Source organism: Triturus cristatus, chromosome 11, assembly GCF_964204655.1.
Source record: "Triturus cristatus chromosome 11, aTriCri1.1, whole genome shotgun sequence".
NCBI lineage: Eukaryota > Metazoa > Chordata > Amphibia > Caudata > Salamandridae > Triturus > Triturus cristatus.
Window position 1 is genome coordinate 940,465,959 of NC_140594.1, and position 16,004 is coordinate 940,481,962.

At 44.2% G+C, this 16,004-nt stretch overlaps 1 protein-coding gene across 1 annotated transcript in view; it reads left to right on the forward strand.

The window, feature by feature from the left end:
- ADGRA2 (adhesion G protein-coupled receptor A2) overlaps window positions 1-16,004 on the forward strand; it is a 511,074-nt gene that overhangs the window by 444,043 nt on the left and 51,027 nt on the right. The window contains exons 11-13 of the mRNA XM_085634945.1: window positions 45-206; window positions 9,502-9,723; window positions 12,385-12,586. Of these exons, the coding sequence (XP_085491071.1) occupies window positions 45-206; window positions 9,502-9,723; window positions 12,385-12,586 (586 nt within the window). The remainder of the gene's footprint in view (window positions 1-44; window positions 207-9,501; window positions 9,724-12,384; window positions 12,587-16,004) is intronic.

Sequence of the window (16,004 nt, forward strand, 5' to 3'; positions counted from 1 at the left end):
AAATTTATTTTAAACTGAAATATTTCTTTCCATCTTACTTGCAGCTCGGGGAGGTCATCTTCGAGATGGCCAGTAACATCATGCTTGTCGACAGGCACATCCTGTGGATGGCGCAGGCGGAGGACAAAGCCTGCACGAGCATTGTGCAGTCTGTCGAGAAGATCGCCGGCTTCACCCTTCACAGCAACTCTCAGGATCTGTCACTGGTATGGTTCAACTATAGCATCCATATGTTTATTTACCAAATTAAAGAGAGAGAGAATATAGAGCTTTGTATCCTTGCACAATATTTTTTGTTGTGAAGCCAATCCCTCACATTTTGTGTATCATATTGAGCTGTCTTCACTTAAGGAGTCAAAGCGCTGCAAAGCTTTTCATCATCATTTCAAGGAGCACCGTAAGAGACACCCCCCTCATTGAGCATTATCTGAGTAGCTCGATAGTGGGCTACCAAAGTGTTCGCTCATTCATTAATTCCACAGGAAGCAGAGACACATGAGAATTTGGGCCATTCTGGGCGGCTGGGGGAAGAGCTGCATTGGAGAACTTTCACCATGGACCTCTCTCCACCTCTTGCCCCCCCCCCCCCCCCAAACCCCCAGGAGCTGTAGGTAGGTGCATTGGCTAAAAACGCGTCTTCATTGTGCCAGGGCAACATTTTAATTAGACAAGCTTAGTTTATAATTTCAATTTGCAATTTAAAATTATGCAGTTTTGCATAATTTGTTTTCCTGCCGCAACTGGTATGAAGAGAAAATGTCCCACAAGGACATTTTATACTTGAAAAAGTCTATTGTGTCTGTTTTGCACAAAGTATATTGTGTAGTATAAAAAAGTTCACTGTGATACCTGCAAACCACATCCCTCGTGATAAGCATTCGCCTTCCATATCTCAAATGCATTTGTTAATTATGCACAGAAATGCTGTGAGACAAACAAACTCAATATTATTCTAAGGTCAAAGTTCATCACTAGACTAATTTGAATGCATTTTAAGAAAGGCTATGTATGATTTAACATTAAGAGAGGAGACAACAGTATAAACTTCAGACAGTGGGTGGTAGTATCACAGATACAATATTATCTTGTCCACTTACACAACGTCAACCTGAAACCTATAGCTTGACATCCCTAGTCCTTACATCCGCACAGGGCCTAAGCCAGCTGCAGAAAGAGGGACACAACCACTCTGTTGTTTGTTGGAGCAGGGTCACCTCAGCCATGAGGAGTTCTCACTTCACAATGGAGGGACTACAGAAGCTGTAGCCATTCCCATTTTCACTGAGGTCTGCTAAATGTGTTGCTCTCTGGTAGTGCCCCGTGCCTTTAGCCAGTACCACTAAAACAAAATGCAAAGGGAAAACTTGAATAATCTCACAAACTGGTTGCACATTAATTCTAGAATTAAATGTGTTGATAAGTTAGTGCGAATGGGCCTCAGTGGCGTAACAATAGCCCACGCAGCCCCAGGTCCCGACCATGGGCAGGAGGGCACACTCGGGTTTCGTCAAGCCACTGATGGGCTTTGAGAACAATTCTCTTCTGTGACACCATAAGTAGGCTCCTCTATAAAGAGACAAGAAAGGTTGAAGAAAATCATATCAGTTTCCAAAAGTGAAAACTCTAATCTAGGTGATTCAGACCTCACTTTATAGCACTGCACTTGCTGCGTCCTATTCCATGCCAAAGGCATCTACACGCAGAGATTTGATAGTCGTTTCTTGTCAGGGATTGTAGCTAAGCTGCTGCAGAAGAGATGCAGTGCATGTACTCCTAAGTCAGACTACAGGGGGCAGATTTACCATAGTGCTGTATTGCCCTGGCATCACACAATGTAACACAGCGGCAACGCAACACTAAAGTCTGATTTACCAAACAACGCAAGGCCTCTTGCTTGGCCCTGCAGTGCCTGGTAAAGCTGGAGTAACGCAAGTCAGTGCAAGTTGCTGCCTTGTGTTACGCTACCTTGGGAAGTCTTTCCATGTGTGAAGTGTGGGTGTCCCCACGCTTCACACATGGATTTTAGCGTATTCCCAGATTTACCATGAGTGGTAGACTTGGCAATGTGTCAAAAAGCTATGGGAAGGCGTAGCGAAAAGAAATATATTCATACTGTAGCACGTGTAGAAAGAGGAAAGACTCAGAGGATTGTTTTTTGTTACAGGAAGGCACCCTTTCCTGCACAAACACAGTCCTGCAAGGGTGGCTTTGTCGGCGCAAGGGAGCACATTGTGTGCCAGCGCAAGGAGAGGACACGAGGGCGACATATAATGTTAAATATGGCGCATTCCTGCCACTCCCTTTCACACAGCCCTGTAATTTGGCTCGCTGGGTTGTATTGTATTGCGTAGAAGTTTGATCAATCTGGGGGCTAGGTGTCTCTGAGGATTGTTCAAAAACCTTAAGCATTATTCAGGATATTTAAGAGAATCACTCTCGAGGTTTCAGGATTGAATATTCTGCTTAATTCTTTGTTTTTAAGATAGAGTGACAAGGGATATTCTCTGTTAAGTGTAGCTCTGCAATGAGGTTGTCAAGAGTTGAACTTTCTTATTCATGCGACACTAAGGGGTCCATTACCATGGCGGGCGGACAAACGGTACACGGGACCGACTGCCAGTGGTGCAGCGGTCCCAACATGGCAATTAGGATGCCACCGCCACGGTAGCGGTGGCATCCCGCATATATTGCATTGCGGCGGGCGGTGCTGTAAGTAGCACCCGCCACAATGCAATATATGCATGTTGTGCATTGGCATGCACAACGTGACAGGCACCACGCGTTGCCTGCCACCTTGTCCATGCCAATGTTGGGGGTACCATAGGTACCCCCCAAGTGCAGCCCTCACCCCCCTGGGGGCCCGCAATAGGCCCCGAAGCGAAAACCACATGCCTTTCCATGGCGGAGTCTCTGCCATTAAAAGGCATTGAAAATGCCACATACTAATATATGGATGGCGGTGCCTGCAAGACACCACCACCATATTATGGGCCTTTTCCGACCCCGGCGGAAAAGCGGCAGACGGTCTTTCCGTCCGCTGCGGTACCCCCTGCCATGCTAATGTGGTGGGGGGTAAAAGGCCGTCCGGTGGGGTGTGTTGGCAGGCGGATTGCCACCGCCGGTTAGGCGGTGGTGATCCGCCCGCCATGCTAATGGGCCCCTAAGTGTTTTTAGGTTTCGCCTGACCCAGCGCATGCGCTGGTCTGGCGAGACTTATTGAGAGGGCTCCAAAAAGTGCTACCAGGCCAGCCTAGTGCTACAGTGCATGTGCGCGGGCGCGCTCGCCGCGCTTTACCGTGATTACTTTCACTTTCGGCATTGCCAATAGGTCTCGCTTTTGGGACCTTATAAGTATTTAGTTATGCAACTGTTGCATGGCTAAACACTTATAAGGTCCCAAAGGCGAGACCTATTGGCTATGCCAATGCTTGTCGTTAGTATGTCCTGATTTTTTCAGCAATAATCTGTTATAGATGCACATATGTTGCACAACACCGCCACCTAGTGCTTGATTCTTGAATAACTTCCAAATTTTGAAAAATGCTGTTATGCACTTGCACTCGAGGTTCTGTCCTCCATCAGGGTCCCTGAATTGCCAAACAGACTACCCGAATACTCCTTGATTCAAAACTATCTTCGTGTTTTTTTTTCCAACAACACACTTGGTTCAGGAGTCTGCAGTACTGTAGGCTAACATTTCGAAGGAGGTACAGAAGTATTCCAAGGAGTTCAGACTTATTACATTTATAATGATTGACATATGGATGGTTCCTCATATTCCCCATTGCTTGCTCCAGGGCGTGTGGGCCCTACCTGTCATCAGAGCCAGGATACTATCATTAAGCCACCTCCCCCCAAAGATCACTCCTGTATGGTTAATTCATCTGGTTTTAACTCTTTACCATCTGTCGAAACGATCGACCCCCAGGCTGTCTCAGGTCAAGCAGTGGAAACCAGGGTCGTAACACCTACATTAAAAATGGGCTCTTGGAACATTGCTGGGCTGGGGTCAAGGCTTGATATTCCTGATTGGGCTAATTTTGTTGATGAGTTTGAGATATGGGCATTTCAGAAGACCTGGGCACTGTTTCCCCACTTTCGTACAGGGTTCCTGAATTTTCACAAACCTGCTGTTAAGGGTCTTAGAGGCAGACCCATGGGTGGCCTTACCACCTGGGTCCGTCAATGTGAAGGTGTCACCATGACAGAGGTTCCAATTGATAGTTCTGATATACTGATCATCAGGGTTAAATCCCGCAGAGGCCTCAATCTCCTTATAATCAACATCTATGTAAGAGGTCTCCCGGGAGGCAAATGCTCTCCCACTTGCCATCTTTTGGAGAATTATTTAGAGACTGTTCCAATGTTCACTAATAAGATTGTGGCTGGAGATTTTAATGTTTGTTTTGAGCCCTTGGGGGTCGACTGTGGGGACTTCACTGAGGAAGAAGACTCAACTTGGGGTGTTCCCATGTTGGAGTTGGAACCTGTAAGTAAATGGTCTCATGCTGCTCTTTTTATGAAGGGCTTATGTTTAAATCAGGGCATGCGAGCAGTTAATGGGCGAACAAAATCTGATAGGATGGGGAAGATGACTTTTGATAATGGTAGATCAGGGAGCCGAATTGACTATATATTAGTAAATTTGGATTTGTGGCCGCTCATTGACGACATGGTGGTAGTAAGTAGAGTTGAGAGCGACCACAACCCCCTTGCATTGTGTATCAAGGATAATAGCTTTGCAGTCTCCCCCGTTTTTTCCGATGGCCGTTCCCCTATGGATGTTATCCTTACTAATGATCTTAGAAGGGTGAGATGGCCGAAAATCGCCACTTGTGAAACTTCACGGGTAGCCATCAGAAAATTAATTAATAATACCATGGCCTCTCTCAACCTGAGGAAATCTCAAAACCTGATCAAGGACAATATCCGGGATACCCATAACAAGCTCTTTGCCGAGCTCAAATCTTTTTTTGTGAAAAGTCTTCCTGCCTCTGGCAGGGGTAAAGAGTTGAGACCCTGTACGTGGTACAACAAGGACTGTAGATTGGCCCAAAGTGCTCTGAGAGAGGCCATTAAATCCGGCTCTCCTTCCACCATCCAAAAATGTAGACGTGCTTACAAAACTGCCCAATCTAAGGCCAAGCAAATCTGGGATGAGGATCGCTGGAGGGATTTATATCAGGCTTGCCACGACCGTAATATGGTCCAATTTTGGCATCTCCTTAAATGGGGTAATTCCCCCTCGGATATGCGCCCCTCTAATCAAGTTGAACCACAACAGTGGGTAGAGTATTTCGAGGAACAGTTCAAGGTTGGTGTTTTGATGGACAAGCAGATCTTTTGTCCTTCAGGTGTTGAAAACACTATAGAATTCTCCCCTGGTGAATTCAAGTTAGTGTTAAGATCGATTAAGAGTGGCAAAGCCCCGGGACCAGACTGCATCCCTGCCGATTTATTTATTCAGGAGCAAGATGTATGGATCCCATACCTGACTTTGCTGGCTAATGCCCTTGCGGGTGGTGCTGCTGTCCCTGATTCGTGGCTCGGGGCAGAGATATTGCCGATCTACAAAAAAGGCGATCGCTCTGCCCCGGGCAACTATAGACCTATTAGTTTAATTGACGCAGTACAAAACATTATAGCCCGCCTCGTTCTGGGTCGTATCCAAATTTGGAAGTCCGACTTTGATGTGTTGTCCCCTCTTCAGGCAGGGTTTCGATCACATACTGGGACCCTGGACCAAGTATTTAGGGTAGTACTTCTTTATTGGAAGGTTGTTTTTCTGGGGGGCGGCAAGTTGTATGCGGCATTCGTGGACCTAAGGTCTGCGTTTGACCTTGTGCCGAGGGACAAGTTATGGAAAGTACTCTTGGATATGGGCATGCCAAAAGATCTGGTATCCTTTTTGGTCACCTTTCATGAAAATACGTATGCCTGTGTCCGCTGGGGTAAACCCGGGGAGCTGACTGATAGATTGAAAGTGTCCAAAGGTGTTCGACAAGGGTGTGTACTCGCTCCCACCTTGTTTTCATTATTCATCAATGGGGTTGTAAATTATTTTTCAAACAGCCCTACTGATGCACCTACCTTGGCCGGAATGAAGATTCCCCTACTCATGTTCGCGGATGACACCCTCCTGATCTCGAAGACGAGACAGGGTTTGCAGTTGGCCCTGTCTCGCTTCGAGATCTTCTGCCGCGAGCATGAGTTGGAGATAAATGTTGGGAAGACCAAGTTTATGGTTTTTCGTGGCCCCCGGCGCGTTAAGGCGGAGGTGTGTCTGGGTGGTGTCAACTTATCCCAAACGGCAGTGTTTACTTATCTTGGAGTCACCTTTAGCGAGACATGCAGCTGGTCCCATCAGCTGGATCTCCTCGCTCTCAAGCATGCCCAATTGGGAGGAGCCTTGCTGAAAGAGCACAAACACTCTTTAACAAAACCTATAGCTCCACTCATGAAGATCTATGGCTCCAAGATTTTACCTGCCATCTTATATGGAGCCGAGATCTGGGGTTTTAATAACTTGTCTAAGTTGATGACCGCCCAGAATAAATTCCTCCGGTCAGCTATCGGGCTCCCCCAATCCACTCCACGCATCCCCCTATTGTACGATCTGGGAATCCAGCCTATAGAGGACTGGGCAGGGTACAGACCCCTGGCGTTTTGGCGTCATTTGTGGACTACACCAGAACTAACTATCTATGCAAACGCCCTTTTGGAGATCAAAGGGTTGGAGGGGTCGCACAGGATTCCCTGGCTGTCTAGCATTAAAACCCTGTTGATCGATCTCGGGATGCGTGACCTATATGGGCTGACCCTGATACAGAGGTCTTCCCGGCTACAAAGGTCCGCAAGGATGCGTACTGGAGTTATATTAAGAACAGGAGATGTGCTTCCCTTACAGGTTCCACGATGACTGTCACTTTCCTAGTTTTTTAAGGACGAGTCTGTTTATGAAAGCTACTGGGATACCATCTTGAAGACTTTTGATCGTAAACTATATCACCAGTTTAGAGTGGGCGCCCTACCACTGCGAGGACTCACCAAAAGTTGGAGTCCTCTTGGTAGTGACAAATGCCCCTTTTGTGCAGACAAGATTGAAGCCATGGATCACTTCCTTTTTTGTTGCCCAATCTACCAACTCCCTAGACGTGTTTGGCTTCGACCGGTCTGCAGACTAATGAGTACTCGTTCTGCACAGGTTGCTAGTAGAATTTTGAAAACAGATACATCAAAACCTGTAGTAATCGGTGTTGCCAAGTTTATTAGCTGGGCCTGGATCCTTAGGGCTAGGAAACTTAAGTCGTGATCTGTGTTGTTAGCTGTCATTAACTAGCATCTTATTTTGGTCCCTGGGTTAAATGACGTGTCCCTATTTGCACTTTATTGTATTTTTATCATGTTACGACTATTTTAATCTACCATTTTATGTAATATTTTAAAGGTTTTATAAGTCTGATTATGTACTGTAAAATGAATTGCATTGTAGTTGAATTGTTTTAATATGTGTAGTATGTCTTTTATGATGCGAATCGAATAAAGACTTTTTTGACTGACTATTACATTTACCATTAAATGAATGATGGCACTGATGTCGAGACAATTGTTATACCCGGCAGCAAAATGTATCGGATACCTTTCAGGTTATCAAAAATTAACTAGGCACAAAGCAAATGTTGCTTTTCTTATATAACCAAAATACAATCAAAACTATTCTTAGCTGGAAAGACCTAAATACATTAATACTACGCTTTGCTGCAACCGTGAGAACTGAACTGAATGAACAATTGCCAATTCAAATGCAAAAACTCTTTGGAGACGAAGGGATAATAAGTTAAATAGGAAAATCTTGGACATTCCTGTCTTGAGTGATGCAAACCACCAAGCTCAGCTGCAGCAAGCGGCACTGAGGGCTTTGCTATGGTCTACTTCTGCAGCAGGCTATCCAGCTTGTGTTTTAAAGTTTCTGCCAGTCTAAGCAGTGCAAGCAAATCTGTAAGTGATAAAAGCTGAAAAGGGAAAGTTACTGAACTGTAACAATACCTTTTAGCTCACCGGCCAATTTACAGAGGTAAACTTAGACCTGAAGTCTAACTTTAGACCTGAAATCAAAATTTGACCCAAAGTCTCAGTCTACCTTTGTGAATTTGACTCTTAAACTTCAGGTCCAAGTCTACCTTTGTGAACTGGGCTCTTAGACTTCAGGTCTAAACTTAGACTTCAGGCCTGACTGTACCTGTGTGAAATAGGCCCTTTACTGCAGATGTAATCTTGGACTTCAGGTATAAGTTTACCTTTGTGAATTTGACTCTTAAACTTCAGGTCCAAGTCTACCTTTGTGAACTGGGCTCTTAGACTTCAGGTCTAAACTTAGACTTCAGGTCTGAGTGTACCTGTGTGAATGTGGCCCTTTACTGCAGGTGTAATCTTGGACTTCAGGTATAAGTTTGCCTTTGTGAATTGGGCCCTCACTGCCTGGCATCAACCTATGCCCATTTCTTCACGCCTACCGAGGTATAGTAACGGACATTGAACTTATTGCATCTAATGACTCAATAATACTATCTGAAAAAGCTGTTGTCGATGTAATGTTCTGATTATTGTTCTTCTGGCTGTTCTGCTGGATGATGGAAGTGTTCGATTAACAGACAAACCTTAGAAATGAAGTCCAGTGTATATATACTTTTTTCAAAACCCAACCCTTCAAACAGGCTTATGGTAAACCATACATCTTGTGTTAGACTTCTGCATCACCTGCTTTGACCCGTGCCTAAGCAGTTAGCCATCTTAGAAGAAAGTATTACCACCAACCACCCCGGGTCACCCTAGATTCTTCTCTAAGACTTCACTTCTTTTTTTCTAGCCTGCTGGGATGAGGATCTCCATTTGCTGACTGTACTCTATGGCTGTCTGAGTGTTGGGTAGTCCATTCAGGACTAGGACCATTGCCTTCTCTGGACCTAATGAACAATGTGTCGAAAAACTCCAACCCCTGTGCAAACTCTTGTTTCTGCAGAGGCCATTATTTGGGGTGGTATTGCAGCACCCGACAAATACAAGGGACAATAAAGTCCGCATTCCGCCAATAAATTTGGCAGGTGAAACGTGCTGGAATGTGATATGGGAAAAAGCACAGTGTTTAATGAGACATGCAAATTATGGTGAGGTAAGGATCCAAATCCATTATTGTTCCCCAATTACTAGGTGTAGGCGGAATTTATTGCACCCCAATAAATTCTGAAATCAGGGACACCAAATTTTATCGGGTGCAATAAATTCCAATCACCATTAATAATCAGGCCATATGTGCCAGATTCCAAAGTGTTCACAGGCTAGGGCAAAGTGGAATGCAGCGTTTTAAAACCCCCCAAATAGAATAAAAACATTCTGGATCCAGCAACTTGATACATGAATTAAGCAAAAAATGCTAACTTTTTACAGGTGAGAGACTGTAAAACTGTAGGTACAGATAAATAACATTTATGTTTCTTTTAATAGCACTCAAGAAACATCGCCTTGGAGGCTTTCCTAATAAAGCCAGACAGCTACACAGGTCTGGCGTGCACCGCATTCCAAAGGAGAGAGGGCCATGGCCACCGGTCCAACCTGCAAGATGGCGCCCGACGAGAGCAGGAACCAGACGTACATCCAGAACAAAGGATGAGGTTTAGGTGCATCGCTGGCAAAACCAACAGCTCTCTGGACAACCTTCGTATAAAAGTAAGCGGGACACAAATACTGCTCCAGTAGCTCAGCTCAGAGACAGACAGTGATGGGGAGGGATGCTGAACCGTTGGACGTGTCACATGAAAATTACAATTCCGAATACTGCAGTGGGAGCCCCTGGAAGACCAAAAGCAGGCATCCAAAACAAATGCAATAGAGAAGAAGGCACATGTCAGTACAGCAATGGGTTGTGAGAACGTTCACTGAGTAGTAGCAGGGTGTGGACATCAGTCACAAGTTCAAACATGTGGTGATAGAGGGATTCATGAGGTCAGCGGAACTACTTGACCACAGAGCGTGCTGCGGGGCACCAGAGGAGTGGATCATAGGAGCGTCCTTGGAGTGGATCAGAGAGGGTGGTGAGGATTAAGGAAGAGATACACAGGAGTACAGGGACTGTAGTGCTAGGCAAAAGTGTACTAAAACAGTCCCAGAAGGTTAGAGACACTGTGAGTAGAAGAGTGCATATTAGGGGAGGCCCCCCCATACGCACAGACTGACTGGCGATGAGGACTACAGCTGTGGAAGAGGCGAACATCAAGTTAGGTTTCGATTGAGGAAAGGAGAGTCTTGCAATAGGTAGGGAATGTGTATTATAAAAGTGTACAGGTCAATAATGACATCAAGACATTAAAAAGTTCCAATTTACTGTTTGATTGCACCAGATGTACTGACAAATGGGTGTGATGTCATGGAAGACAAAGAGAAGGAGCAACTAAGGGACATTTTGCATAGACATTGTACAAATGTGACTTTAGAGACTTAGAGGCATATTCACAAGGGGTTATCGCCACCTCTACGTCACTTTTTTTGAAGTGCAGGTGGCGATAACCCCTTTGCCTTACTTACAAGGCGGCTTTAAGCCCCTTATCGTAGCTTAATGCGGCCTTGTAAATAATGCCCCTATTCAGGCAGCACTTAGCGTGAAAGCAGCGGGCAGTGGGTGTTGCAGTGGGTGTTCCACCGCAACACTCTAGACTGTTCACAGTGGGACGCACTCCTTTGGTTGAAAAAAGTATTGACATGTTTAGACAGGTGGGTGGTGCAGTCGGGTTAATCCTCCTGAGTATGAGGATAATATTTAGAATACGGATGGATGCTAGCCTCTGACCCAGAGGTGAGTTTCCCTTGTGCACTCAAAAATAATCTATACAAAGTAGATAATTGTCCGTTGATTTGGTGAGAATGTTTTTATTCTCATTCAATTTCGTTTACTTGCATTTTATCATTTATGTTTATTCATTTGTTATTACTTCATAACAATAGTTTCTAATGAATGTCCATTCATCTATGCCCAATGCATTTTGGGCGAGTAGCCCTTCTTCAGGGGCTGTGTAAGTGAACTCCTAGGTTCAAAAAGTCATCATAGGCTTGTGCCGTGATGAACTGGAGTATCGTGTGTGTATTCCTTTCACAAAAGTGAAAGCGCGAGTTCCACCGCAACACCCATTGCTTTTTGACGCTGCCGCTATTTACAAGGCTGATGTAAATATGGGGCAGCACCAAAATTAAGACCAGGGAAAGCCTGGTCTTAAACTGGTACGAAGAGGAGAAATTAATATTTTTTCCTTGTTTTTGCTGTTTCTATGTGTACTGCATTCTGCAGCACACATAGAAAGAGCAATTCAACATTAGAGATAGTTCATGTGCCGAAAAGTGTTCCTTCCTGCACATAAACAATCATTAGAAAATGATGAGTTGCAACTTCGATATGTGCTGCATTCTGCAGCACACATAGAAGTTACAGATTGCCATTAGTGATTGTTTATGTGCAGGAAGGGACACCTTCCTGCACATGAACAATCATTCCGTGCAATGCAGGCACCCTTGCACTATGGTGCAAGGTTGCCTGCGTTGGCACTAGGCAGCGAAATTTAACACCAGCGCTAGGGGGAAACACCTGGGTGCGCCTTATTATTGTAAATTTGGTGCATCCCTGGGTTTTCAGAATGTCGGAGCGCGGCGTTTCCAATTGTGGCGTCACACCATGCTCCACCATTCTGTTGTGAATATGCCCCTTATTCTCCCAGCAGGCTGCTATGTAGTTTCTGTAAATGTCTTTCCCTGTCCTCTTAAATGAGAGGAGAAAGAACCGAATGCAAGTTGATACACTCACTGCTTTCAAGTGGCTCTGTCAGCATATTTTTTGAATAAACGTGGAAGGTAGAAGTCATTCAAATTATGTCATTGGCGGATAGGCTGGAGTAAGGTTGGCCCATCAGCTGTTATTGTTTGACAGAAAACCTTGAAGGTAAAAATACATTTACTGTCATTTCAATGTGTTGAAAGGTAATGTGTGAAATTACAATGTAGTAACATTTAATGAGAGGGTGTTCTACTATTATCTCAAAATACCAAATTACAGCGCTTCCACCATATCACAACGTGAGCCTAGGTTAGTAGATGAAGACTTAAGAATTGTAAATAGATGCGATGAACTAGTGGAAGGCAATAGAGTGCTTGCAATATTTTTGTAGGTTGAAATTTAGATAGAGACCTACACGTTCTGGGATGTCTGTGGATGAGCAACTAGTGGGATCTCATTGGCAGTGCAACTTTAGTCTCTTACAGTTCTGTCCTCTGCTTGCTTCCTCTATTGTCTGAATTAAACTCCAGTAAGATGTCCTCTTTCTATTGTCCTCTTTCTCCATTCAGAATAGCGTGCCTTTGGCTTCCATCCAGTTGCCTGCCAACCTCTTCTCTACGCCGACCTTGACGCCAATGCCTCCAGACTGCAAGCTTCAGTTTGTGGCTTTCAGGAACGGCAAGCTCTTCCACAGCATGGGCAACTCCTCTGGGCTCGCGGATGATGGCAAGCGACGGGGCCTTGCCACGCCCATCATCTACGCTGGCATAAGTAAGAGAAACCTTTCAGGCAAAATCTGTGGCTGTACCTTTTTCATGAATAGGGCGATATCTTGTCAAATTAATGGATGCATGAGGAAGATTATGAGGTCAAACATGAGAGGTGATAAAAGAAAAATATTTTCTTTCCAGTGCTGCGGTAGGTGCAAGAAGTAACATTTTAGGTCTGGACAGATAAAAGAATGTTCTGTTATTCTAAACAGCTCTTTTAAAATAAGCTGGAAACAAAATTAGAATTCCTTAAGAAGATGCTATATACAACCAGAAGGTAATAATCTGGTACTACAGCAAACACTTAATTAATTACTTTAAATTGACTCCACTTGAATTTCAGTGATGGACTCGCTGAAAATGAATATATGGTTGCAGTTACAGAACACGTGTCCAACTGGAACCTGGATAAAAGAAAAACACTATTTTGTGGGTGGGGATTACTTTTGCCGTCAATTGAGTCTTGCACTTGAGCAGCAACAAGCTTATCTAACCAATCCAATCAAAAACTTTATTGATTGACCATAAAAGTGCAATGTGTATTATAAAACTTTATGTACAAATAGGAAAGAATTTATAAAATTACAAGTTGTATAATACAGTTTAAATTAATATTAGTTGCACACACGATATAAAAAAGACCTTCCTATTAAAAAGTGGTAAGAGTGACAGCAAAAACCTCTAATAGACCTAGAGTGGGCTATAAAGGGTCCGCTATGCTGTCTGGGTTCTCCTTGCTCACTTTGCCACTGGATTTAAGCAAGCCTGGCTGAAGACGGCTGAAATGCCAGAAACCGGTCCTAGGAAGCTTGTTTCCGGTCCAGGGAAGACATGGCTTGGCAGTTCGGGCTGGACTGTTCCCATGAGGCACAGGGTCAGACTGATTTGCATATGGCCATGTCTGAACTGGGGTGGCAGAGTGGGCTAAAGAACGGTGATGGATTAAACCCAGATCAGTTGACTGGGGGTGAGTGCTTGCAATGTTCAACACTCCGTCCATCATTTCCTTTGGTTTTTGCTTTGGGTTCTCCTAATGACAAGACATAAATTCCATAAATACTTCCATGGTTAGAATGATAAAACATCACATACAATTACACAATTAAAACAATTAGAGGGAGTAGTTTGGAGCTTCTGCAATTTCCTCCTAATGCCCCACATGTGGCCTAAACTTTTTGCCAGTGAGCATGCGAACAGGGGTGTTGGATCCGATCTAAGAATTTGAAGTGCTTCACAATGCTCACGAGTTCCCAGCTGCTTGCATAAGGGTGTAAGCCACTTAGCTCTCGGAAGACAGTAAGCCAAACAAGCAAATAATACATGTGCAAATGATTCAATTGCTATAAGGCAGCAAGAAGAAACCTGGGAATGTGCTGGATTACAATGCAAAGTGCTAGTTGAAGAGTTCAGGGCAAGTGTACCAAACCTAAACTGCATGTAAAGTTTCCTGTCGCTAGGTATCTGGATGATGTCTAAGTAGCTTTCCAGAGAACTTGCCATTTTAAAGTTGAGGAACTCCGTTGTTACCCAACCCCATGATGTGTTACTATGTTCGGTGCGGGCTACCCAGTCCCAGTACAGTGTTCTCACATGTTTTTATTGGGAAGCTGTAAAGGGTTAGGGTTATCCCATTGAACATGTAACCCAATATCGACCAGTAAACGCTTCACTTTTCTTATACAGCCTATTTTGTTGAATTTGCCCAAGGAGCTAACTTCCTCAAGAGCATTAGCATAGGAATGCAGTTTAGCGGTAGACCTGATTCTCTGCCACAATAACAGGGGACATCATTTGGCCATATCTGTGATGGATTTCCTGCCCAAATCCAGCTTTAAGGGAAGGAGTGGTGTGCTCTGAGGTAATGACAACAGACTCCTAAGAAACATATGTTCGAATATAGAGAGATCGACCAACTTATAGAAGCCCCACAATTCATCCTCATATAGGGCACAGCTCACCACCTTAGAGTCATAGATTTGGAGGACAGCGGCGACAGGTTTACTAAATGAGGTGCAGTGCTCTTTTCTCAAGGCCCCGATTACCTGTTTATGCTTCACAATTGACTTGATTATATGTGGTTTCCAGGATATGTCTTCAGATAGCTTTATACCCAAGTACTCGAAGTTACTGACCCTCTTTAATGGAAGGACGTCTAGAGTGGGTCTCCCTCTATATGATTTGTGGGGACTGATCATCACAAATTTAATTTTTGTTGTGTTAATCTCAAGGCCTTGCATGTCACAAAAGTCTTTGAATTGATTTAAAAGCAGTTGGGGACCCCTAGGGGTTTTCGATACTACCAAAGTGTCGTCTGCAAACAAAAGGGTCAAATTATTTTCCTCCCCAGTGTGCATCCGCTGGAATCTGGGATAGGAACTTGACTACTTTATTCATGAAGAGGGAAAAAAGTGTTGGAGCCAGTATGCATCCTTGGCGTACGCCCCTATTTACTTGGATTGGGTCACTGAGCTGACCATGCTCGCCCCAGCGCACTTTGGCATAGTTACCTTCATGGAGACGAATGACTTAAGATAAAATTTCCATAGGCATCCCCACATGTTTTAGCAACTGTTATAAGATGCTTCTTGGGACAAGATCAAAGGCAGTCTTCATGTCAATAAATGCTACTTAATGGCTCCGCTGGCCAATAACCACGGTCTTCCAGAATAGAAGGAGAAAACGAAACACCTGGTCTATTGTCCCCATTTTCTGTCTGAAACCAGCTTTTATGAGGGTAAAATGTTATCACTCATCCGATCTTGGACAAGAGTAATTTTTGGATGGAATCAATAAGACTAATAGACCTGTAGTTGCAGGGTTGGTTCTTATCACCTTTTTTGAAGATAGGGATCACCTGTGCTCCCTTCCAAGAGATGGGAATGGGGGCACCTCCTGCTATGGCATTGAAAAGTGCCAATATATAGTTTGACCAGTTGTCACTATCGGATAGAAAAAGATCACTGGGGATACCATCAAGGCCCGGAGCCTTGGTTAAAAAAAATTGACGCAATGGAGGAATGAATGTCACTATTGGTAAATAGATCTGTGGTAGTGACGTGAGGTAAATCAAGGGTGGATACTAATGTGTCAGGCATACCTTTACCTGAATATAAGAAGTTAAACTCAAGTAGAGATTGAGATGTTGTTAGCTAAAGGTAGTGGTCTCATGAAGTCTCCCCAGGCAACTAAAGACTAGCACTATTTATATTTTAAGGGCACATGCTTCCCCGATAAGACTCCACCTATTCTCGCGCCATTCTCTCTTTGCTCTTGCTTTGGTTAGTTTGTAGGGCCTTCTTAAAACGCTCACAGGGGCCATGTTCTTGGTCTTAAGTGCCTTATAGAGTTGTCTTTTAAAATGTCTACGCTCACGATTTAACCAGGCTTGCTGCGGGCTATTGACCAATTGTAGTAATCTT